The sequence below is a fragment of the Periophthalmus magnuspinnatus genome, chromosome 19 (assembly GCF_009829125.3).
Source record: "Periophthalmus magnuspinnatus isolate fPerMag1 chromosome 19, fPerMag1.2.pri, whole genome shotgun sequence".
Taxonomy (NCBI): domain Eukaryota; kingdom Metazoa; phylum Chordata; class Actinopteri; order Gobiiformes; family Gobiidae; genus Periophthalmus; species Periophthalmus magnuspinnatus.
Genome location: NC_047144.1, coordinates 23,866,145 through 23,890,923, shown reverse-complemented (window position 1 = coordinate 23,890,923; position 24,779 = coordinate 23,866,145). Strand labels below are relative to the sequence as shown.

The following is a 24,779-nucleotide window of genomic DNA, read 5'->3' as shown; positions in this document are numbered from 1 at the left end:
TGTTTTAGTCCTGTTTGAGTCCTTGTTTTAGTCCTGTTTTAGTCCTTGTTTTAGTCCTGTTTCAGTCCTTGTTTTAGTCCTATTTTAGTCCCGGTTTAGTCCCGTTTTAGTCCCGGTTTAGTCCCGGTTTAGTCCCGTTTTAGTCCCGGTTTAGTCCCGTTTTAGTCCTGGTTTAGTCCTGGTTTAGTCCTGGTTTAGTCCTACTTTAGTCCTGTTTTAGTCCTGTTTTAGTCCTTGTTTTAGTCCTGTTTCAGTCCTTGTTTTAGTCCTGTTTTAGTTCCGGTTTAGTCCCATTTTAGTCCTGGTTTAGTCCCGGTTTAGTCCTGTTTTAGTCCTGGTTTAGTCCTGTTTTAGTCCTGTTTTATTCCCATTTTATTCCCGTTTTAGTCCTTGTTTTAGTCCTGTTTCAGTCCTTGTTTTAGTCCCGTTTTAGTACTGGTTTAGTCCTGTTTTAGTCCTGTTTTATTCCCGTTTTAGTCCTTGTTTTAGTCCTGTTTCAGTCCTTGTTTTAGTCCTGGTTTAGTCCCGTTTTAGTACAGGTTTAGTCCCGTTTTAGTCCTGGTTTAGTCCTGTTTTAGTCCTTCTTTTAGTCCTGTTTTAGTCCTGGTTCAGTTCCCACGCTCTGGTCACTCTTTCCTGACTAAGACTCATTGTTTGAACAATAACTTGATGTCACTGCATTGCTATCGTGGCTAATGCTGAGTCCAGCCTCGTTTCAGACTGTGAAACGTAAAAACAACAGAGCAGAGATGAACACGTGGGCCTCACTTAGATTACTTCATTTAAAGGATTATATATATTCACACTGCATCATGGACGAGCATGCAAATACTACACCTACTACTACTGCTTTTGATGTACTTTTGAACACAGTAGTAATCATAGCAGTGACAGTAAAAGTGACAGTAGGGCAGAAGTATAGTATATAGTATAGTAGTGGTGCCTCGCAGGGCTGTCAAAAGTATCGAAAATCAGATACTAATCAAAACTAATATCTAACTAATATCGAAACTAGATACTCATTTTTTGCAGGTATCGATTCTAAAAAAGTCACATTGACAGGAGAGAAATTAACCTTTCCTGAAGCTTTAGACTGAACTTGAGTTGCTGAATCTAAAAGAAAGTACGACTGTTTAATGTTGAAAACCACAGTCTATTGTCTTAAGAATCAGACGGGTTTTTATTATCATTGTGGTATTGGAATCAGTATTGAGTATCGAGTCTATCCTAAAGTATCGAAAACGTATTTAAAATGTTAGTATCGTGACACCATGAGCAGCCACATTAGCAGTTGTAGTAGTTGTATTTTTAGCAGTAAGTTTTGGGGATTCCCAGACACTGACAGTCGTCTCTGGGGAAAACAGAGCTCTGTCCTCACTCAGATTTAGTCTCTGGTTTAGTCCCTGATTTAGTCCTGTCTTAATCTTGGTTTAGTCCTGGTTTAGTCCCTGGTTTAGTCATGGTTTAGTCCCTGGTTTAGTCCTGGTTTAGTCCTGGTTTAGTCCTGGTTTAGTCCTGGTTTTGTCCTGGTTTAGTCCTGGTTTAGTCCCTGGTTTAGTCCCTGGTTTAGTCCCTGGTTTAGTCCCTGGTTTAGTCCCTGGTTTAGTCCCTTGTTTAGTCCCTGGTTTAGTCCTGGTTTAGTCCTGGTTTAGTCCTGGTTTAGTCCCTGGTTTAGTCCTGGTTTTGTCCTGGTTTTGTCCTGGTTTAGCCCTGGTTTAGTCCTGGTTTAGTCCCTGGTTTAGTCCTGGTTTAGTCCCTGGTTTAGTCCCTGGTTTAGTCCCTGGTTTAGTCCTGGTTTAGTCCCTGGTTTAGTCCCTGGTTTAGTCCCTGGTTTAGTCCCTGGTTTAGTCCTGGTTTAGTCCCTGGTTTAGTCCTGGTTTAGTCCTGGTTTAGTCCTGGTTTAGTCCTGGCTTAATCCTGGTTCAGTCCTGGTTCAGTCCTGGATTAGTTCTGGTTTAGTCCCTAGTTTAGTCCTGGTTTAGTCCTGGTTTAGCCCTGGTTTAGCCCTGGTTTAGCCCTGGTTTAGCCCTGGTTTAGCCCTGGTTTAGTCCTGGTTTTGCCCTGATTTAGCCTTGGTTTAGTCCTGGTTTAGCCCTGGTTTAGTCCTGTTTATGCTCTTGTTCAGTCCTGGTTTAGTCCTGGTTTAGTCCTGGTTTAGCCCTGGTTTAGTCCTGGTTTTGTCCTGGTTTAGTCCTGGTTTAGTCCTGGTTTAGTCCTGTTTATGCTCTGGTTTAGTCCTGGTTTAGTCCTGGTTTAGTCCTGGTTCAGTCCTGGTTCAGTCCTGGTTCAGTCCTGGTTTAGCCCTGGTACAGTCCTGGTTTAGTCCTGGTTTAGTCCTGGTTTAGTCCTGGTTTAGTCCTGGCTTAATCCTGGTTTAGTCCTGGTTTAGTCCCTGATTTAGTCCTGGTTTAGTCTTGGTTTAGTTCTGGTTAGGCCTGGTTTAGTCCTGGTTTAGTCCTGTTTATGCTCTGGTTCAGTCCTGGTTTAGTCCTGGTTTAGTCCTGGTTTAGCCCTGGTTTAGTCCTGGTTTAGTCCTGGTTTAGTCCTGGTTTAGTCCTGGTTTAGTACAGTTTAATTCACAGATGGGCTGCACATCTCCATCTGGTTCTATTGTTCTCACACCAATGATTCACTTCCTCTTGACCTATGACCTCTCACCAACGCTAAAGGCACCGTTTGGAAAATATGGCACAGAGGAGGACGGTACAGAGGAGGATGGTGAATATGCGGTACAGAGGAGGACAGAGGACCAGAGGATTCCCACAAAATTTGAGAAAATGTCTAAATATTTAACTGTCAAATATCCACAGACTGAGGCGTCATTTTTCCAGTGAAATATTCATATTTGTTGACACACATTTATCAGTCGAGTGGAGCCTCTAAAGTCCAGTTTGTACCACGTCAGGTCCACTCTGTCACACGACTCTGCTGCTTTAATATTTCATAAAACTGAGATGTACTGGGAATATGTGATGGGAATTATTGGGAAAAGCCCAGGAAAAACTGAACCAAACACTAGAGTTAATCCAGTGCAAAATTAAAGTTAAGGCGACAAGCATTTGGTTCTTCAACAAAATCAAGACTAAACAGGGACTAAACCAGGACGAGAACAGGACTAGGACAGGACCAAGGACTAGAAAAGGACCAGGACTAGAAAAGGACCAGGACTAGGACAGGACCAGGACTAGAACAGGACTAGGACAGGACCAAGGACTAGAACAGGACCAGGACTAGAACAGGACCAGGACTAGAACAGGACTAGAAAAGGACCAGGACTAGCACAGGACCAAGGACTAGAACAGGACCAGGACTACAACAGGACTAGGACAGGACTAGAACAGGACCAGAACAGGATCAGGACTAGAACAGGACTAGGACAGGATCTAGGACTAGAAAAGGACTAGAACAGGACTAGAACTAGACCAGGAATAGAACATAACCAAAATTAGAACTAGACCAGGAATAGAACAGAATCAGGACTAGAACAGGACCAGAACAGAACCAAGACTAGAACAGGACTAGAACTAGACCAGGACTAGAAAAGGACTAGAACAGAACAAGAACTAGACCAGGAATATAACAGAACCAGGACTAGAACAGGACCAGAACAGGACGAGAACTAGACTGGAACTCGAAAAGGACTAGAACTAGACCAGGAATAGAACAGAGCCAGGACTATAACTAGACCAGGACTAGAACAGGACGAGAACAAGACCAAACCAGAACCAAACTAAAGTCCACACTCCGCTTTAGACCTGGATTAGTCCCTGGTTTCTGCTCTGGATGAGTTGGACATTATTGGTACAGGAATTAGTGCCAAATTAAGACCCAAACTAAGACCTGGTTTAGTCCAAACTCACTCCTTCATTAGTTGATCTGCGAACCAATTACAACAATCCCAATTTAGTTTAACACTGCAATTTCCTATAGTCCAGGTTTAGTCAAAGAATCGCTGTCCACCATGAGATCATTAGAACCTGGTCTGGCTCTGGTTTGGTCCATGTTAAATAAAGTGTTAATAGTTGTTTTTTGTGTTTTTTTGCTCCTGGATTGGTCTTGGTTTAGTCCTCATTTTGTTTAGATTCAATGATAGACCTTTTCAGTTCAACTATAGCCCACTTAGACCTGGTTTGGTCCACATTTTTGTTAAACACAGCCCTTTACAATAGATACAAGTGGTTAAATCCTACTTTTGTTCTTCTACAGTTCACATTTTATCCACATTTTACAACAATCTAGTATAAATCCAGGTTTGTTTGGAGCTCTAAAGAGTTCTTGTGGACTCATTTAGTTCAGTTTTTAGTTAGTCCTAGATTATAACCAGTTTATTAAGCTCCAAGTCGCGTTTGGCTGGACTTTAAGAGGATGTTTTGGCCCGATTTTAACCCCACGCGTTCTCGGCTCCCCTCGCTGTACCCCCTCGGTCTTTCACCCCTGCTCCCCGCCTCCAGACCCCGGTTTCCCCCGCTGCTCCTCACCTGCTGGTACTCCTCGTTTTGCGGCTGGAAGGAGCTGTCCGCGGGCTGTAGTCTGAGGTTGATGTGGGGGAAATTATGGAGCCAATAAATCCACCAAGGCGCGATGTAATCCACCCGATCCGCGGACATCCTGAGCGGGCAAACTTCCTCCGGATCCCCCGCTGAATGCTCTTCCAAACTCCTCCGTTATCCCCCCCTCTCACGACGGTCTCATGTCCTGCAAAAAAACCCGCTGTGCCCGCCGCGCGTCTCTACAAGCGCTCCAAGGACAGACCCGTGCGTAAAAGACCGAACTTACGCGTAAAAACAGTAACCCAAATGGTGTTTTATTAAAGACGGTCACTGCTCGTCCATGTCTGCGCTCGTGTTCCGTGCACACAGCTGCCCCACGCGCACAGACGACAGCGGGAGCGCGCGCCGGGCTCATGGGACCCTCGGGGGCGCGCACAAACACTGGTCAATGCGTAATAATTGGTTTGCTTAATCCAATTGTCTGAACGGAGCCTGGCAATTCGCAGCGCGTTACAGGACGATAATTTTGTGGTAAACAATGAGGCTGTTTGGAAAACTGAGGGCGGGTGACACCTGGTGGAGACTTGATGTAATTACAATGGGTTAATTAGTCAAAACAAAATGTAAAAATGCCTTTAAATTGTGAGATCTGACTTTACACTATTCCAGATGCAGTTGCAAAAATAGTTTAATTATTTTCTATTGACTTAAAGTTCGCAGTAAAGTTATTATTAGTGATGTGGAAAAAAATACTTTGAAAATGGATTTACAGAATACTTTACTGAATAACTGCATTAAAGTGCATTTTGTAACTTATTTCAATACATGGGCTAATCAAAGTACTGAATTCTGAATACTCTGAACACTTTTACACCGAGTTGCATTATATTATAGTGTAAAAAAACATGTCATAATTACAAACAGCTTGATTTTTGTTGCATGGTTTGTGTATTTATATCTAATTAGAGAAGTTGTACACAAATTCCAAGAGCTGTTTTTTTTTCTCACCAACACTGTTCAAAAACAAAATTGTGTCATCAAATATCACCATGTATTCCTTTGGTTTTGAAATAACTATTCTGAATATCACCAAATGAAAGAGCAACTGTACCAGAATAGTTACTCAAAATTAGTATTAGTAATATGTATTTTTGGTACATGTCTTCAGCTCCTTCCCGACAGTGGGTAATATCTGAGTAATTCTTAAATTCAAGTGTGCAGTTATGGTCAAAGTTTTGATCTTTTATGTGTATTTTTGTAATATTTCACACTAGCCTGATAATACTTGAGGGATAATTCAATGGGACTTTGTTACTTTACGTCAACAAAGTCCAATTCTTTTTTTCTTTTTTTTAAGTTTAACCATAACGCTACACTACTTTTGAAGGTGGCACGTTGCCTGTATCGCATGGAAATTGCAATCTACTTTTGAACATTCTCCAAAGGTTTAAAGCCATACTGTGGAATATTACAGCCAAAAGAACATTCTCTGGAGACAAGCAGGCCAAACAAATCAGGTTTTAGTGCAATAAATATATCCAAAATAAAAAAAACAAACATGGATGTAGTTTAGTTAAAAATGTAAATGTACATTATGGGACTTTTCTGGTGTATGGTCTGCTACCTACTTTTTTTTTTATGAAGAGGTAATTAATTTGCCAAGATTCTATGGAAAAAATTAGGTCACTACCAGAGCAAGTTAACGGTCAGATCTCTGGAGCGGCGACCTCGCTTCACATCAAGAAAACATGTTTTCCAAAACTTTTATGTAATAAATCCATTACGATTTCATACTTTATCCACGTTATGCCTTACTGGAACTTTTCGGGCAAATCAACATCTCCATGGAGACAAGTAGGTATTGTACCAGTTATGAGTAAAACTACGCAGTTCATCTTTAAACTGACCGTTTTTCCAGCAACTCCTTGGAAAAGACAAAAAAAACTCATGTGTAGATTTTCCATTTTTTATTACAATTTTCTGTACATCACTTTTACTTGAGCTCCTTCACAGCCAGACCTGTAACACAAGGACAGTCAGTGCGGGACTTTTCACGTTTATTTTGACTATAAAACATTTTTGACTATTTTAGGAGGGAGTCTTTATTAAAACTGTAAAAGGGTTTTTGTATGAATCAGCTCTTGACCCTGGTCCAATTCATTCTCAAGTCATTCTGTGTTTGTGTTACAGTTGAATGACATGAGTCTTCATATATAATTCCTCATCTATTAATATTATCTTTCTGTATGAAAACCCATGTTGTAAAGTTTTCAAATGGTAGTTTTTTGTGTCTCCTGAGAATGTGAAAAAAATTACTTGGGCCATTATTATAGGCACGATGCATTTACACTTGTCTCCACAGCTTTATTAGCATCAGTTCTAGCCATCATTATGCATTGCTAACATGCTACTACTGAAAAGAATTAAGAGATTTGCTTTAATTGTAGGATTCTGTTTAAAGTACATGTCAAACTTGTCCAAGAGCATTAGCATCTAAGAGGAAAAATTCGTACAGCTAAATGCAAGAATCCCATGCGTTTTAGAACATGTTTGTAGAGGTCTACACTACAGAGATGGCATTATATATTATATATATAGTATTGTGAATCCTGTACGTACCTGGGGGCAGCGACTGCTTGAGCTTCTCGGCCTTCTCTTTGTCTGTGATGACCAGTGTGTACAGGTATCTGCTGCAGCGCACCTTAAACTTGACATTGTCCTTGTTCTTCTTGATCTTTACGGCTAAAATATACAACACAAAGAATTCAGAATATAATACTGTCGGATCATGAGCATAACACCTGTACATAGATTCTATATCAACACAATTAAAACAGGCACCACAGGCTGCATGAAGAGTTCATTAACAGACTTCTAGAAACTGACATTAAGCATTAATTTGATCAATAATGTCCAGTGTCAGATCTGTCACTCACACTTGGCATCCTTCCTTCTGGCTGTCAGAAGGAAATCTTTGATTTCTTCAATCTTGCGAGGCTACAACAAAAACACGATAGGTTTAGTCACTTTACAGAATTACTAGCCTGAGCATCAGATTTAAGTACAGCTCAGATTTTCTCAGTTCAGTTCATTATAAACATGAGGTTTGTCAGTGGACCGGTGGAACTGTCGACTCTGTGGCACCGAGACGCAGCACTTGGTCCATCCTTGATCTGGCAAGCGTGAAGCCCCGCAGACACGAGTCTGCGCGGGTAGGACGTCTTGCGTTTAGGCTCATACAGTGGTGAAGTTATAACTTAAAGTCAGATGTCTTTAAGAATTAGAGTCATAACAAATCCCCTCTACAGAGTCACAGCATAGTCTTAAAAAACACCTTTAAGACCTGCTGTTATCTCATGTTCGAGAGGCAATCCAGCCAAAACAAACCAGACCCGTTCAGTCTGACGTTAGCATGTAGCCATTAGCCGCATAGAAGCTACATGAGCCATGCTAACAGCTAACGCTAACAGTTTACAGAAAACAGATGGAGCAAAATCTTCCAACATGCGCTTGATCGTAAAGCCATCTGCCCATTTGGCCAGAACAGAGTAAACTAAAAGTGCTCGTTTGAGTAATTTAATGACTTTAAACCTCACTCACCATGTTTCTGCCGGGTCCGCGGACTGAGCTCTGCGGGAAAAGGGAGACAGAGTCAGTTTAGCGGGTAAACACAAGACTTATTCCACAAATGATGACATATATATATTCCGTACAAACACGGGGACGTGTTTGAAACTGTGGATGGTTTATAAATGTGAGGATTTAGCGGATGGATGAAGATTAAAGCACAGAAATGTTTCACACTCACATCAGTCTGACACAGAGGGGACGAAGAGGGGCGGGACTTCCGGTTTACGCCTTTTTATAGGCCTCTACGGGGAGCGGCAAAGGACAAAACACATGCGCCGAGGTACGTTTAAAAGTATGATTAATCTAAATTGCATGGTTTTTACTTTTTATCGACTTTATTTTTACAGTATAGTAATGATCAAATACTAAATATTAACTCCACATGTGCACAGCTGTGGTATAGTTAAGTTTGGTCTTTTAAATGTATTTTTTTTACTATTTTTCACAACTAGCCCTATGACAGATGCTACTGTGTTAGCTTAATTTAAACTGTTTCACACCAACAGACCAGATCAGAGGGTCTCAAACCTTTCACACTAAACCATCTAAGATAATATTTGTCTTTCCGAGTACCACCAGGATTAGGCCTCAGTCAGGTCTAAACCGGGTCTAAAACATGACTAAACAATTGATAAAGTAATTCTAATAATGATTAACCCAAAGGAGGACAAAAAACATGAGTCTGTCTGTGTTGATATCGATTTTGATACTTTAGCTTTAAGTATCTGACACCCAATATCAACTAATACCAGAGCAGAGCCTGAAAACAGCATTTATTTCCTTTAAACTAAAATAAAATAAGAGAAAACTGATCCAAATGTGACTACAGAAGAGCTTTGCATAAATAAAGTTCAAACATTATGAGGCTTACAGGGAAAACTACAACCAGTAATGGAAGTAAATACTCTTTTTACACCAATTCATATGTCCCGAAGCTAATTTTTCAGTATTGGTAATATCTGATCCCAGTATCGTATCGCTGAGTCCCTAGTCTCTAAATAAAACAAACTAAAGTTTAAAGTCTCCAAAAGTATTTCACAAACCAGTAAAAACACGTATATTTTTGTTACTTCCAGTCGACCAGTGTGAGAACTCGTCCTCCTCGTGCAGCTGTTGGGTGTCGAGTGAGACGAGTCCAGAGAGGCAGAGCATCAGAACCACACACTGGACTATGGACGGACTCTGTGTAAACACTGAGTCCACTGTGTACGACTACGATCTGAGCTGAAGACGGATTCACGACTCCAAAGTTTGTCCTGGTCCCAAAAGAAACATTCTCCACATTCAGAATGACCTCCTGGATCAGACCGAAACTTTACTTTGAGAGTTTTAGGAGGAACATTTTATATCAAGTTGCTGTACATACACTGATTTTTTTCAGCTTTTTATCAAGTCGTTCCTCCATTAAAAACGTGTCTGAAGATGTTTTAAACATCATCCATGCATGTTTGAGTCATCTAGCGATCTCTCCCGGGGTGTTTTTTACTATCATCATCGTATCTGAATTTATATTGCGTAGAAGTTTGAAATTTTAGCTAAACAGTGCAAATATGTGGGGTTATTTTTATTCACAGTTTGGAGGAGTGCGGTGACTCTCTGAACTTCTGTTGACCCCAGAATGAGTCCTGCTCCAGGGACTAAACCAGATCTGAGTCTTGGTCCAGGTCTGAGCCGGTCCTCTGGGTCCCGTCCAGGCGGAGTCTCGACCGAGGTATAAATGAGACCAACTTTTACAGAGAGACTTTGCAGACGAGGAGCTGAAGAACGCGACAGGTGCTGACCAGGATCATAACCAGATCTGGGTGTTGTGTTGTGTGTGTTTTAAATGTGTGTTGTGTTTCTGTGTTTGAGGTGGATCCAAAATGGAGGATGACTTTCGACCTCAGGTGCAGAGGGTTGCCGTGGCGATGGGAGCCTCTCTGAGCGACCAGGAAGTGAACTGTATCCCCCGAGAGTTCAGGAGACAAGGTACTACCACGACAATTACAAATCTACTACTGCTACTACTACTACTACTACTACTACTACTACTACTACTACTACTACTACTACTACTACTACTACTACTACTACTACTCCTCTCATATCTGTCGTATGTTTTCAGACAGTTTTGATTACCGCTGTTTCCTGGAGCACATGCGTCAGTTCAGGACGGAGCAGGAGAAGGAGGCGGCCATTAAAAAAGCCTTTACTCAACTGGACCGAGACCACAGCGGGTTTATAGAGTGGAACGAGATCAAGTAAGACCAGGACCAGGACTAAACGAGGACTAGACCAGGACTAAACCAGGACTGAACCAGGACTGAACCAGGACTGAACCAGGACTAAAACAAGACTAAACTAGGACTAAACTAGGATTAAACCAGGACTAAATCAGGGTTAAAGCAGGATTGGACCAAGACTTTATCAGGACTAGACCAGAACTTAACCAGGACTGAACCAGAACTAGACCAGGACTGAACCAGGACTAAACCAGGACTGAACCAGAACTGAACCAGGACTGAACCAGGACTGAACCAGAACTGAACCAGGACTGAACCAGGACTGAACCAGGACTGAACCAGGACTAAACCAGGACTGAACCAGGACTGACTAGACTAGGACTGAACCAGGATTGAATCAGGACTAAACCAGGACTAAACCCGGACTGAACCAGGACTGAATGAGGACTGAACCATGACTAAACCAGGACTAAACTAGGACTGGACCAAGACTGGACCAGAACTAGACCAGAACTAGACCAGGGAAAACCAGGACTCAACCAGGACATTATTAGTTACATAAATACATAACTAATCCTCACAAAACTGGAGCAGGGAGAGATGTTTTATTTAGTCCTGGTTCAGTCCTGGTTCAGTCCTGGTTTAGTCCTCATTCAGTCCTGGTTTAGTCCTGGTTTAGTCCTGGTTTAGTCCTCATTCAGTCCTGGTTCAGTCCTGGTTCAGTCCTGGTTTAGTCCTCATTCAGTCCTGGTTCAGTCCTGGTTCAGTCCTGGTTCAGTCCTGGTCCAGTCCTGGTCCAGACCCTCTCATGTGTCTCATATTCACAGATATATCCTCTCGACGGTCCCGGGCTCTGCTCCGGTCGTCCCGCTCTCAGATGAGGAGGCGGAGTCTGTGCTCAGAGCCGCCGACAAAGATGGAGACGGAAGAATTGACTTCAACGGTGAAAAGAAACGACTTTAGATCAGAACATTTCTCTAGATTTGACACGTTAGTTTTAGGTCAGACTGTTTACTTAAGCCACACTAAAGCCACACTATGTAACATTCAGGAGAGGACATATCACCTGCATATATCCATGGAAACAGAAAGTTAAAACCACACTTCAAAACATTCTACATGGAGACTGATATGTGAAGGAGGTGTGTCAGGTTTGTGGAGAGGTGAGCCCGCTGACAGTGCAATAAAAACAACCATATTTGTCATAAATGTTACATACTAGGGCTTTAAGATTACTTGACTTTTGTGACATTTCTTACTTTTTTCTGGTGGACGATCTGGAACCGGCTCGTCTCCATGGAGATGTCATTTGCTCATAATGTTCCGGAGTACAGCATTAAAACGATCTTTCTTGCAAATATTCAGTGCTTTTAATGCTCAACAATATTTTGAAAAACCTGCCTTCTCACTGCGAGCGGGGTCACCTCTCCACAGATCTGACCTGCGACTTGGACTGCTTATCTCCATGGCGACAGAGGCGGCAGAAAAGTTATGCAGTGTGGCTTTAAATTGGATTAAATTGGAAACATTGAACCAAGTCAATTCAAATTCATAGTTTTGATTGTTTCCACAGAGTTCTCAGAGCTGGTGACGCAGGAAAAGAAGCCAAAGAAGTGACTTTTTAAATAAACAATTTTACACGATTATCTCTGACAAGAATATTTTTTAAATGAATAAATCTTTATATTTTAAAATCTACTAGTCAAGTCAGATTCATTTTGTTAAAGAAGGGGCATTTTACTTCTATTCTCTCTGTACTAAGTCACTCCCCCTTCAGAGCACTATCACAACACAATCATCGTACATCCTACTAATGAAACTACTGCACATCACATCAGGTTTGTGAAGTCGTAGTGCAGTTTTGTATCATGTTTTTGTATATTTATGGAGGATTGTCGTGTGGGAGCATGGGTGATGTAGGATTGTGGGCGGAGCCTCGTACAGGCTCGTACTGCTAACTAAGGAGGGTTTGAATAGGGCCCGGGAAAGTTCACTAGATTACTCAAACACACATGGATGGACATATAAAACCTCTTCAGACATGGTATTGATTATAACATGGTAGAAAGCTCCAAAAAGTCAATTTTGCACAATACTCCCTCTTCAAGGTAAAAATAAATATATAGTTTAATTGTACTATAGTAACGTAACAAAATACTTCATCAATATTTGAATTAAACATTTATTGATGACAAACTTTGATGAAACACACATTTGCATAAAACAATTAAAATATTTAGTGCAAAATTAAAATTGAGCATGAGAAGAGACCCGCTTTGAAAGTTACTGAAGGCAGGAAATAGAGCTACCCTTTCAAAATAAGAGCTGTCGTCATTAAAAAGGCAGAAATTTCAGAAGAATTTGAGAGTTAAATACATTTTCATAAGACATGGAACAAAAACGTCCAGACATTAGTGTGAAATTATAAAAAAGTGACAACAGTGCAATAAAGAGACCAGTTTAAACCGGGACTAAACCGGGACTAAACCAGGACTAAACCAGGACTAAATTATAACAGAAATAGGCTTTAAACTAGACAAAAAATAAAATAAAAATAATCTTATCCTGGCAATAAAAAGTTAAATAAATCTCTCGGAAAGTTTAAGATTTTTTCCCCTAAATCCCAAGAGGAAACCCAAAATTGTAAACAAAAGAGTAATTGTTCCACATCAATTCTGTTGTCAAAGCTCCTTTCTTGTCGTCAAAGCGCTCACTCCTTTTGACCAAAGCTACAAAGAACTTCAAAACAACAAAAAAATGAATGTGAATAAATACTTTCTTACATATTATTACAACTGAGCTGTCAGCACTTACCAAGGAGCAAAACCAGGACTGAACCAGGACTGAACCAGGACTAAACCAGGACTGAACCAGGACTGAACCAGGACTAAACCTGGGTTAAAGCAAATCAGTTTACAACTAGGAACAAATCTAGATTAAACCAGGACAAAACCGGAACTAGACCTTAGTTTAGCCCAGGTTAATCACTGATTTAAGCCCGGTCAAGTCAGGACTAAACCAGGTCTAAATGAGATCTAAACCAGGTCTAATCCAGGTAATTGGAAAGCACTGACAGTTTCTTTAATAACAACTAAACCCTGAATCTTTCTTGTTTAAATGCTTTTTCACAAACACAAATGTACAGATATTTGAGTAATAATTCTGCATTTCGGTTATAATAGTCAGACGTGGATTGAAATTCCCTTTTTGTTTTTTTTTTAAAAGATTACAATTTTGTGGTTATACAAAGAGATGGTTGAGATATTTACACTAAAATAACATCGACACGATGGAGCCGGTTCAAAATCACATCACATTCAAATCCTTTAGAAAAATATGAAAAATATGAAAACTCTGAGTGCTACAAGTTTGGATCAGTGCAAGAAACACAGAGGCAACAGGAGGGAACAGACCCGGACTAAACCAGGACTGAACCAGGACTGAAGCAGGACTGAAGCAGGACTGAAGCAGGACTGAAGCAGGACTGAAGCAGGACTGAAGCAGGACTGAAGCAGGACTAAACCAGGAATAGACCAGGACTGGACCAGGGCTAAACTGGGACTAAACGAGGGCTAAACAAGGACTAAACCAGGGACTGAACCAGGACTAAACCAGGGTTAAACTGAACCTAAACCGGAACCAAACCAGTACTAAACTGGAAGTAAGCGGGGCTAAACCGAGACAAAACCAGGACTAAGCCAAGGCTAACGCGAGTGTAAATAGGGGCTGAAACAGGACTAAACCAGGGCCAAACCAGGACTAAACTGGGGCTGGACCAGGGCTGAGCCAGGACTAAACCACGTTTAAAACCAATCTTAGTCAGGTATAAACCAGGTCTAAAACTGGACTAACAAAACTAAAACTGGTCTAATCCAGGACTCTACTAGGACTAAACTCAATTTTAAAGAGGTCTACTCCAGAAATGAAAAGTTTTAACGAGGACTAAACCAGGACTAAACCAGGTCTTAACCCAGTCTTAACCAGGACTTGTGAGATAGGGACTAGCCTGCCCCCTGGTGCTTCCTCTGCGTTCTGCACTTTGCTACTGTTTTTTAGAATGGAGGTTTGAGATGTCGCTTTGGTTCAACCAGAAACAGGTTTTAGATTTTAGATTCTCACAAAAACACCATGAAACAACAAACAGTGAATAAATATGTGATAATATCTGAGTACTGCAGCCCAGACACAAGAGTCCTGCTCAAAGCACCAAGAGACACACGACTGTGAACGTGCCTCTATGAGTTCTGATTCAAAGACGGTTCAATGTCAAACGTGTGGTACTTATAAACAGTGAGAATATTACCCATAATGCATCAGCAATTTTGAGAGAGTTAAATAAACACAGAAAAGAAAGTGAAATTTGTGATAAAATATGTTAAAGGGTTAAACCAGGACTAAACCAGGATTACAACAGGTCTAAACCAGGAATAAACTAGACCTAAACTAAACTAAGACTAATCTAGTTGTAAACAAGGACTAAACCAAGTCAAACCAGGACAAGGATTACAACAGGACTAAACCAAGGATAAAACTAAACTAGTGCCAACCCAGGTCTAAACTAGGTCTTAACCAGGACTAAACCACAACTAAACTAGGTCTTAACCCAGTTTTGTCTTGGTTTAGTCCTGGTAAAGAATAAACCAGAATCATCCAGGACAAATCCAGGACAAATCCAGGACAAATCCAGGACAAATCCAGGACAAATCCAGGACAAATCCAGGACAAATCCAGGACAAATCCAGGACTAAACTAGATGTGAATCAAGTCTAAACGAGGGCTAAAAGTAAAATGATTAAACTAGGACAAACCTGGACTAAATCAGGTCTAAACCAGCTCAAAATCTCTTATGGAAATACACTCACTATGTACAAGTACCACACAAAGGCGTGTCCATATAAATCTCAAAATACCACATTGACTTGAAATTTTTTTTCACAAAAATTCTCAAAAAAAACCCCCCAGACAACAAGATTTCAAAACCAAAAATTCCCAAATTCCCAAATGTTTTCTTTTAGTCTTGTTCACCATAATTAATCCCACAAATATCCCAAAATATTGAATAACTGTCTCCTCTCGTCCATCAAACTCACTGCAAAATGGTGAAACAAAGACGTCTTGTATGTAGGAAATCTAGCATTTTCTTGATTTTTTTAGTTTAAAAAGTTCAAATAAATTCCAGAGACAGTCTTCTCCACCGACGTCTTCAGTTCTTAAAAATGTGAGCAAGTTTGAGTCCATTTTTTGCACTTTTTACTATTTTTTGTTGAGGTTGAGAAACGTGCAGCCATTACCCCTGAAGTCCTGTTTTTTGTACAGATTCTGAGTTATTGTGGTGGGACTAAACCAGGTCTAAACCAGGTCTAAACCAGGTCTAAACCAGGTCTAAACCAGGTCTAAACCAGGTCTAAACCAGGTCTAAACCAGGTCTAAACCAGGTCTAAACCAGGTCTAAACCAGGTCTAAACCAGGTCCAAACCAGGTCCAAACCATGTCCAAACCATAACTAAAGTCTTCTTTGTGTGATTGTTGTAGTTTTTGGGGTTACATTGGTTTTAAATGCTGTCCACATGATAAAAGTCCATCCATGATCTTGCCTCAGTCTTGGCTAATTTCAAAACCAGGACTAAACCAGGACTAAACCAGGACTAAACCAGGACTAAACCAGGACTAAACCAGGACTAAACCAGGACTAAACCAGGACTAAACCAGGACTTGACTCTTGACTTGGTTTTTGTATTATTTTTAGTCTTTTTTGCAAAGATCTTCCAGTTTCAGAGCTGGTGCACAATAGTTTTCGCGAAGTTTTCTCCTCAGTCCTGACCCAGGTCCAAAACCGGTCTAAACTCGGTCTAAACCTGGTCTTTGTGGGGTCTTTTCTCATAGCTGGTGCACGATGCTGTCTGTGTGGTTGGCTCCATCTTGTCTCAGTCGTTGCCATTGAAAGTGAGTGCTCAGAGACCCAATCTCATCCTCTTCACTCTCCTGCTCCTTCGCAAACTCCAGGAACACCTGAAAACAAATGAGATTTAAATACAATATATGGGACTAAAGCAGGACTAAAGCAGGACTAAAGAACGACTAAAGCAGGACTAAAGCAGGACTAAAGAACGACTAAAGCAGGACTAAAGCAGGACTAAAGCAGGACTAAAGCAGGACTAAAGAACGACAAGAACGACTAAAGAACAACTAAAGCAGGACTAAAGCAGGACTAAAGCAGGACTAAAGAACAACTAAAGCAGGACTAAAGAACGACTAAAGAACGACTAAAGCAGGACTAAAGAACGACTAAAGCAGGACTAAAGAAGGACTAAAGAAGGACTAAAGCAGGACTAAAGCAGGACTAAAGAAGGACTAAAGAAGGACTAAAGCAGGACTAAAGCAGGACTAAAGCAGGACTAAAGAACGACTAAAGAGCGACTAAAGCAGGACTAAAGCAGGACTAAAGAAGGACTAAAGCAGGACTAAAACAGGACTAAAGCAGGACTAAAGATGACTAAAGCAGGACTAAAGAATGACTAAAGCAGGACTAAAGAACGACTAAAGCAGGACTAAAGCAGGACTAAAGAACGACTAAAGAACAACTAAAGCAGGACTAAAGCAGGACTAAAGCAGGACTAAAGCAGGACTAAAGCAGGACTAAAGCAGGACTAAAGAACGACAAAACCAGGACTAAAGCAGGACTAAAACAGGACTAAAGCAGGACTAAAGCAGGACTAAAGAACGACTAAAGCAGGACTAAAGCAGGACTAAAGCAGGACTAAAGCAGGACTAAAGCAGGACTAAAACAGGACTAAAACAGGACTAAAACAGGACTAAAACAGGACTAAAACAGGACTAAAGCAGGACTAAAGCAGGACTAAAGCAGGACTAAAGCAGGACTAAAGCAATACAAAACCAGTACAAAACCAGGACTAAGGCTGGGCTAAAGCTGTACAAAACTAGGACTGAATCAGGACAAAATCAGGGCTAAACCAGGATTAAACTCTGGATTTTCTGAATGAAGTTGTGCCATAGAACGGGGGCGGGGTCAGCCACTGATCACTCTACAACTGCATTTCACAGTTTAAATCATTATTAATTTTAAAAGTGTGCACAGATGACGCAGCCTCCTAGTGCCACTAAACCAGGGTCTATCACAAAGTTACATCACCAACCCAACAGTCCAGCCTCAAGACAAACACGACCAAAACAGAGGTTGTTTTTACCTGCTCCAGAGTCGACTGAGAGAAATTGTACTCCTCAAAGTTAAAGGACTGTTTCGCTGAAAACAGAGACAAGATTCAGTTATATTTGTTTAAGTTTGAGATTGAATTAGGTTTAACAAAACACAACAGCATCTTTAAATGTGACTGAGATTCTGCACCTTCACCTGTTGCCAAGGTGTTTGCTCAACGACACAATGTCCTGTAATTATCATATTAAACTCCTGTATCCACTCACCCTTCTCGAGCTCAGAGAAAGCCGTGGCCAGAGACTTCACGTCCTCCATGGGGATTTTATAAACCATCAGAGTCGCAAAACTGAGGAGAATAAACATGTGACATTGATTTTTTTTTTTTAAGTATAAAGCAGCACGAGTTTAAACAGACGTGTACCTCTCCTGTCGGGCTGCGTGGGGGAATATCCTCAGTATCTCTTTGTGTAACAGCGCCACCTGCTGGAGCCCAGTCAGATCGTCTCTGAGCTTCACCTCCAGACTGTAGCCACGGCCAAACTTCCCCTTTAAGTGCTGGATCGAACCAATGCATCTGAGAACGACACGATCTTTATTATAATCTTGTTTCCTCATAAAAAAAACATGCGTGGAGTTATGTTTCATTCACACATGTTTAACACACAAACCCTTTTTATTTAGGCTGAGTTTTTCTCTCAAACTGAAAACACTCGGTTCCACCTTGTGATGTCGTCATGTGGTAATACAGGAAGTGCTCCACTGTGTTTTAAACTCCACACACCTTCACGAGAATCATTTCAGACCTGAAATTTGCAATCTCAACTGAACTAAAGGTAAAAAGGAGCTGTTAACTTGCGAAACGACCACTTGATGACATCACAAGGTGGAACAGAGCATTTGGAGCTTTGAAGATGCTACAGACTCATAATAAAGTGTGAGTCAAACATGTGTGAATGAAACAAAACACAACTCCAGGTCTGTTTTTGAGGAGGAAGCAACATTATAACATGGACCTGTAACAAAATTATTGAATTGGAATAGAAATTTTAAAAGTACAGTCTTTAACTTTCTGGAAATTCCATGGAAACATAAAGTTAAATGCATACTGTGGAACATTCTCCACAGAGATAGATTAGTTTTATGCAATATGTGGAATATTACAGCCAAATGAATTTTTATAGCCAAAACATTTCTATGGAAAGAAGCAGGTGAAGGCCCTTCCTCCGGGCTAAATAAGAGTCAGGTTTTGGCTAAAATGTTACATACTGTGGCTTTAAGTTATAGTAAAGTTCATAAGTTTACAGTAAAAATAATATTTATCTGGGACATCTCTTCTCTCGTCTGTTCTGATGCAGTGAGGACAAACTGGGGCTGACATGGACACACACGGGGGCAGTGCAGGACAAAAACACTGATGTCAAATGTATCTGATTTTTCCATATCAGGCCGATATCGATATCTGGGATCTGGGATCGCCGATGCCGATATTAGAGCTGATGTATCTCCAGTACCTGAGCTGTCCAGACACCATGATGGCCACTCTGTCGCACACGGCCTCTGCCTCCTCCATGTAATGTGTGGTGAGAACGGCCCCTCTCTGGCGCCCCCTAAAAGCGGCTCGGATCGCTCGCCTAAAAACAATGATACACAAACATACACAAATATATAAAAAAATCTATGACCACTTATTATGAGTTTGTGTGAATAATAATGGAAAGTAGAACTGACCACATCCTCTGTTTGGATTTGGGGTCCATCCCTGAAGAAGGCTCGTCTAAAAGAACGATCTGAGGGTTTCCGAGCATGCTCAGAGCGAAGCACAGCTGAGAAGAGCGAGGAGGTGAGGTTATTCATTTGTATTTTGTGTTTTTTTTTTAAAGATGATTTAAAAAACTCTGTACCTTCCTCTTGGTTCCCGCTGAGAGAGTCTTGGCTTGTTTGTGCAGATGCTCCTTCAGCTCCAGAGCATCTACCACCCTGAGGAAAAAAAAAAACATGGAAGAGGAGAATTAGAGCTGCTCTGCCAGATTTGTAATTAGACTTTTTTTGTTTTTGTTTTATTGATCATGTTCCTAAAAATTCCTGTCCGTTACCGCTTGACAATCCCCGGGACGTCCTCTCCTCTGATGCCCTTCACTGCAGCATAGATCTCCAGATGCTCCTGAAGAGTGACTCTGGGCCAAAGAGGACTGAGCTGAGGGCAGTACCCCACATGGTCCACAGGAGGGGGCCCTAACAAAACCTGCAACATAGAAACAAGGACTAAACAAGGACTAAACAAGGACTAAACAAGGACTAAACAAGGACTAAACAAGGACCGAACTAGGACCGAACTAGGACCGAACTAGGACCGAACCAGGACCAAACCAGGACCAAACCAGGACCAAACCAGGACCGAACCAGGACCGAACCAGGACCGAACCAGGACCGAACCAGGACCGAACCAGGACCGAACCAGGACCGAACCAGGAATAAACCTCATCTACGGAGGTTGTGGATTAAACTCCTGTTCTCTCTGTTGGAGGTTGTGGGTTAAACTCCTAATCGCTCTGACTGGAGGTTTTGGGTTAAACTCCTGTTCTCTCTGTTGGAGGTTGTGGGTTAAACTCCTAATCGCTCTGACTGGAGGTTGTGGGTTAGATTCCTCACCTGTCCTGATGTGGGGTCGGTGTCTCCTGATAGCATGTGCATCATGGTGGTTTTTCCAGCTCCATTTGGACCCAACAAACCCAGAACTTCACCTACAACACGACACATATTAAACTCTGATTCAAAAAATATCGAAAATGTTTTAAATCTGAACCTTTTTTGACGCAGAATGAGACGTTTTTCGTGGCGACTTTTCTGTTTTTGCTGAAGGAGAATCCCTCTCTCTTTCCTCTGTAAATCTTCCTGACGTTGCTCACCACCACTACAGGCTTCTGCAGAGAGACACTGGATTAGTTTAAAGACGTGATACACAACAAACTGAAATGAGTAAAGCTCAGTGGACCATCAGGAGTAGCACAGCTGTGCAATTGATCCAGTTTGAAGATCAAGATTCAGCCATGTCTAGGTCTAAATGCTATTACTGTACTTTTGCTTTTACTTCTACTTTTGCATGTACTGAGCCTCGTGTGAATGACATTTCATGCAGCATTGTACAAACGTTTATTCTTACAAAGTTTACAATTCACGTTTATATTCTTGTGTTTTCTGTATGACATCTCTACACCTCGCCCAGGCCACAGCCGTAACTGTCTTTGTTCAAAATAAATAAAAGAATGTGGGTGTTTTTAATGGAGAGGTTCACAGCCAAACCTCTGTCAGTAAAAGACTGTGGTTTGGAGCAGACAGAAGACTTTGCAGGAAGAAATATTAGACTATTTTTTGTGTTAAATGCCAAGGTTAAAAATATGTGTTGTTTATGATCATAAAATGTTGAATGAAATGATGAAAGACGTGTGACTGTGAAAAAATGTGATTGATGAATGAGAAAAAAGGTGATAACTTTTGTGATAATGATAAATACTGTAACAGGACTGAGCCAGGACTAAATCAGGACTAAATCAGGACTAAATCGGGACTAAATCGGGCCTAAATCGGGGCAAAACCAGGGCAAAACCAGGTCAAAACCAGGTCAAAAGTACGTCAAACTACGTCAAAACCAGGTCAAAACCAGGTCAAAACCAGGGCAAAACCAGGTCAAAACCAGGTCAAAAGTACGTCAAACTACGTCAAAACCAGGTCAAAACCAAGTCAAAACCAGGCCAAAACCAGGCCAAAACCAAGCCAAAACTAGGTCAAAACTAGGTCAAAACCAGGTCAAAACCAGGCCAAAACCAGGTCAAAAGTACGTCACAAATACGTCAAAAGTATCTCACAACTACGTCAAAACCAGGTCAAAACCAGGTCAAAACTAGGCTAAAACCAGGTCAAAACTAGGTCAAAACCCGGTCAAAACCAAGTCAAAACTAAGTCAAAACCAGGTCAAAATTAGATCAAAACCAGGGCAAAATTAGATCAAAACCAGGGCAAAATTAGATCAAAACCAGGGCAAAAGTACGTCACAAATACGTCAAAAGTATGTCACAAGCACGTCAAAACCAGGTCAAAACTAGGTCAAAACTAGGTCAAAACTAGGTCAAAACTAGGTCAAAACTAGGTCAAAACTAGGTCAAAACTAGGTCAAAACCAGGTCAAAACTAGGTCAAAACCAGGTCAAAACCAGGTCAAAACCAGGCTAAAACTAGGTCAAAACCAGGTCAAAACCAGGCTAAAACCAGGTCAAAACTAGGTCAAAACCAGGTCAAAACCAGGTCAAAACCAGGTCAAAACCAGGTCAAAACCAGGCTAAAACTAGGTCAAAACTAGGTCAAACCCAGGTCAAACCCAGGTCAAAACTAAGTCAAAACTAAGTCTAAACCAGGTCTAAACCAGGTCTAAACCAGGTCTAAACCAGGTCTAAACCAGGGACTGGTCAGGATTTAAACAAAACTGGAACAAAACTGAACTAGGACTGAACCAGGGACTAAACTGGGTCTTAACTAAATAAGGTTGTGGGTTTGACTCCTCTGCAGCAGTGATGTGACGTCTGTACCTCCTCACACGGCTGACAGTTCAGAGCCTCCTTCACTCTGGCTCTCTCCATCTTCACGTCTTCATCCTCGTTCTCCGTCTCCTCCGGGACACGCTCCTGCCTCGACTTTGACTTTGAGGAAATCCTAAAACACAACATTTAAACTGTTAAAGGGGCGGGACCTGATATTCTCGTGTAATTAAGGTCAAATCAGTTTTGCCCCAGTACAGATGTTTTATAAGAGCAGCTTTTGGATGCAGACAGAACACAGCAGCCTCATGACTATAATTATAAAGCGCTGTTATTGTACGCAAACCAGGAAGTCATTCTGGTGCACTGTTAGCATGCTAGTTATTGTTAGCATAATTGTGATAGTAAAACTCCACTGAACCAGGGACTGAACCAGGGACTGAACCAGGGACTGAACCAGGGACTGAACCAGGGACTGAACCAGGGACTGAACCAGGGACTGAACCAGGGACTGAACCAGGGACTGAACCAGGGACTGAACCAGGGACTGAACCAGGGACTGAACCAGGGACTGAACCAGGGACTGAACCTCATTTAAGGAGGTTGTGGGTTAGAATTGTGTAAAACTCACTTATAAACTCATCATGGTAATTAATTAGAATGCTAAACTAATTCTGGTTTTCATGTTTTTAAGCCAGTAAATCCTCTGTGTTCTAATAATTAAAATTACCACAGAATGCTCCCCTCACATTTGTATATTTCAAACCTGCAGAGCTGATCCGACTTTAAGGTGCTTCCTCCAAAACTGATCTCCATCCAGCGCAGGAGAAACAGCAGCACGATGCACTGAAGGTACGGCTGAAAACGACAACATTCACATTATTATTTATTTATGAACAAATGAAATAAGAATCTACAGTGATGATAAGTGACGTACAGCGATCACAGCGATAATAAGGTTTTTCCATAAGAAGTTGTCCTCGTTCAGAGATGATAGAAACGTGGCCTGGAACAGAGGACAGGGACACAGTTTAAAGGCCATGAACATGACCTGTATACGTCTTATTTCTAAAAGCAGCTGTGTGTAAAATGAGTGTATGACACCTCCTATCCTTTATAATCTGCATTTTAATGGATGAAGCCCATTAAAAACATCCTGGTGTGGCGCCACATTTGTAAAATTTGTCACCTTGTTGGATGAGAACCATTTGGACGATCAAAGTCTAATATTAGAGAATGGACTACGTGGATGAACTATCTTCTGCACACCTACATGATCACAAGCTGTAGTGTTGAATTCAGTGATTTAACAGTATCATGTGTCAAATTTAGCCAAAAAGTTCAGATTTTTCGACTCTGACGTGGCTGTTCATTTGCAGTAATAGTACAATAGTAGTACTTTGGTGATGGAGTTGTACTACATGACTGCATACTGCAGTAATAGTATTACAGTAGTACCTTGGTGATGGAGTTGAGGCAGCCCATGAGGGGGTACAGAGGGTTAAACATACACAGCACGTTGTGGAGGTTCCTGGTCAGAGCTGGACTGTCGTTTACAAAAGTCAACTGCACCAAGGAAGCAGACACCACACACACCTGAGGAGAGGGGTCAAAGGTCAAAGAGTAAGGCCACACACACCTGGAGGAAAACAAAGACAAAGCTGCACATAATGACGTGTTGAGTCTCACCATCATGGAGATGACGGAGAAGAAATCTCTGTTACTCTGAACTCGAGCGAAAACAAACGACACCACGTAAGTGAAGAGGATCATGGCCGGACCAAAGCCGATTATGCACAGGATCTACAGACGAGAAAACCAGGAATGAATTGGGACTGAACCGGGACTGAACCGGGACTGAACCAGGACTGAATTTGATCCAAACCCGGTCTAAACCTGGTCTAAACCACCTAAAGTCGTACCACGGCGGTGATGTTGCTGGAGCTGGGCAGGGAGCTGGTGTGGAAGCTGAAGAGGATGGCGGTCATGGAGGAGAGCAGGAGGTAAAAAAAGGGGATGTCCACAGCGGCCTGACCGCACCAGTACGCAGAGGGGAGGAGACCGGAGATACGCAGAGTCGAACGGCATTTGATCTGGAGCAAAACAACCAAACATTTAACATCAGAAGTACCTAAAGAGGAAACTTAAACCCACACGTTTAACCCTCACCTCCCTGTCCCGGGTGTGGTCCATGGCGAAGTACGCAGGCATCCCAGCAGCCAACATGCCCAGGATGATGGCCTCGATGTAAACCAGGGCATAGGACGTGGCATCTGGGATTTTCTACAAGGACGCACAAATTACTCCTTAAAACATTAACATTTAGCTGTGGACTTTCTTTATCTTGGACTCTTTTTCATGGATGCTCCGTTTAAAATACAATACAAAAGAAAAACAACCAAAACAAACAAGTCCATATAAAACATTAAAAACAGGAGCAGGTGTGTGTGAAAGTTTGTTACCAGATTATTAAACTGCGATTGTGTCACCAAAGGATCCAGTTTTGCTTTTCCTTAGTGGCACTTTCCAATAACAAATAATGTGTAACTCTTTTAAAAACATGCTTTTCATTTATATCATGGTCCACTAGTAAAGTAAATCAGTAATTTTGTCAAGACCTTTGAAGTGACCATTGTTGTGATATTGGAAACTACAAAAAGAAATTAAATTGGAACATGACAATAGAATGTGATTTTTAAGATTAAATAGTAGTACTTTGTTTTCTATTCCCATGT

General features: G+C 41.4%; 4 protein-coding genes across 5 annotated transcripts in view; 1 reads left to right on the top strand and 3 right to left on the bottom strand.

Annotated features, from left to right (window-relative positions):
- The window catches only part of ttyh2 (tweety family member 2), a 68,402-nt gene extending 63,528 nt beyond the window's left edge, over positions 1-4,874 (bottom strand). For both annotated transcript variants that reach the window (XM_055229580.1, XM_033985359.2), the window contains exon 1: positions 4,479-4,874. In XM_055229580.1, the coding sequence (XP_055085555.1) occupies positions 4,479-4,607 (129 nt within the window). In that variant the 5' untranslated portion in view covers positions 4,608-4,874. The remainder of the gene's footprint in view (positions 1-4,478) is intronic.
- A 1,572-nt stretch (positions 4,875-6,446) lies between these two features.
- Positions 6,447-8,350, bottom strand: rpl38 (ribosomal protein L38). The gene is made up of 5 exons (XM_033984749.2): positions 8,299-8,350; positions 8,091-8,120; positions 7,427-7,487; positions 7,110-7,232; positions 6,447-6,509 (listed from the first exon to the last, which is right to left on the bottom strand). Exons 2-5 carry the CDS (start codon positions 8,091-8,093, stop codon positions 6,484-6,486), a joined length of 213 nt encoding a protein of 70 aa, XP_033840640.1. The 5' UTR covers positions 8,094-8,120; positions 8,299-8,350; the 3' UTR covers positions 6,447-6,483.
- A 1,503-nt stretch (positions 8,351-9,853) lies between these two features.
- Positions 9,854-11,989, top strand: LOC117387775 (parvalbumin-like EF-hand-containing protein). Its single transcript, XM_033985336.2, has 5 exons — positions 9,854-9,893; positions 9,972-10,088; positions 10,225-10,360; positions 11,170-11,285; positions 11,916-11,989. Exons 2-5 carry the CDS (start codon positions 9,983-9,985, stop codon positions 11,957-11,959), a joined length of 402 nt encoding a protein of 133 aa, XP_033841227.1. The 5' UTR covers positions 9,854-9,893; positions 9,972-9,982; the 3' UTR covers positions 11,960-11,989.
- A 529-nt stretch (positions 11,990-12,518) lies between these two features.
- Positions 12,519-24,779, bottom strand: part of abca5 (ATP-binding cassette, sub-family A (ABC1), member 5) — a 28,381-nt gene continuing 16,120 nt past the window's right edge. Inside the window, exons 22-38 of the mRNA XM_033984577.2 lie at positions 24,214-24,327; positions 23,967-24,137; positions 23,734-23,847; positions 23,503-23,640; positions 22,982-23,050; positions 22,811-22,902; positions 22,096-22,219; positions 20,320-20,437; positions 20,166-20,257; positions 19,610-19,758; positions 19,418-19,493; positions 19,245-19,339; positions 19,028-19,147; positions 17,938-18,090; positions 17,783-17,862; positions 17,548-17,603; positions 12,519-16,351 (exon numbers count right to left, since the gene is read on the bottom strand). Coding sequence (XP_033840468.1) covers positions 16,220-16,351; positions 17,548-17,603; positions 17,783-17,862; positions 17,938-18,090; positions 19,028-19,147; positions 19,245-19,339; positions 19,418-19,493; positions 19,610-19,758; positions 20,166-20,257; positions 20,320-20,437; positions 22,096-22,219; positions 22,811-22,902; positions 22,982-23,050; positions 23,503-23,640; positions 23,734-23,847; positions 23,967-24,137; positions 24,214-24,327 — 1,893 coding nt within the window. The 3' untranslated portion in view covers positions 12,519-16,219. The remainder of the gene's footprint in view (positions 16,352-17,547; positions 17,604-17,782; positions 17,863-17,937; positions 18,091-19,027; positions 19,148-19,244; positions 19,340-19,417; positions 19,494-19,609; positions 19,759-20,165; positions 20,258-20,319; positions 20,438-22,095; positions 22,220-22,810; positions 22,903-22,981; positions 23,051-23,502; positions 23,641-23,733; positions 23,848-23,966; positions 24,138-24,213; positions 24,328-24,779) is intronic.

Bases quoted from the DNA above. Each gene is read 5' to 3' on its own strand.
- LOC117387775 (XM_033985336.2), top strand. From the start codon at position 9,983: ATGGAGGATGACTTTCGACCTCAGGTGCAGAGGGTTGCCGTGGCGATG. The intron at 10,089-10,224 runs GTACTACCACGA...GTATGTTTTCAG, and splicing joins CCGAGAGTTCAGGAGACAAG to ACAGTTTTGATTACCGCTGT. The intron at 10,361-11,169 runs GTAAGACCAGGA...TCATATTCACAG, and splicing joins ATAGAGTGGAACGAGATCAA to ATATATCCTCTCGACGGTCC.
- rpl38 (XM_033984749.2), bottom strand. The intron at 7,233-7,426 runs GTGAGTGACAGA...TGTATATTTTAG, and splicing joins CAGAAGGAAGGATGCCAAGT to CCGTAAAGATCAAGAAGAAC. The intron at 6,510-7,109 runs GTACGTACAGGA...CTTGTGTTACAG, and splicing joins CAAGCAGTCGCTGCCCCCAG to GTCTGGCTGTGAAGGAGCTC.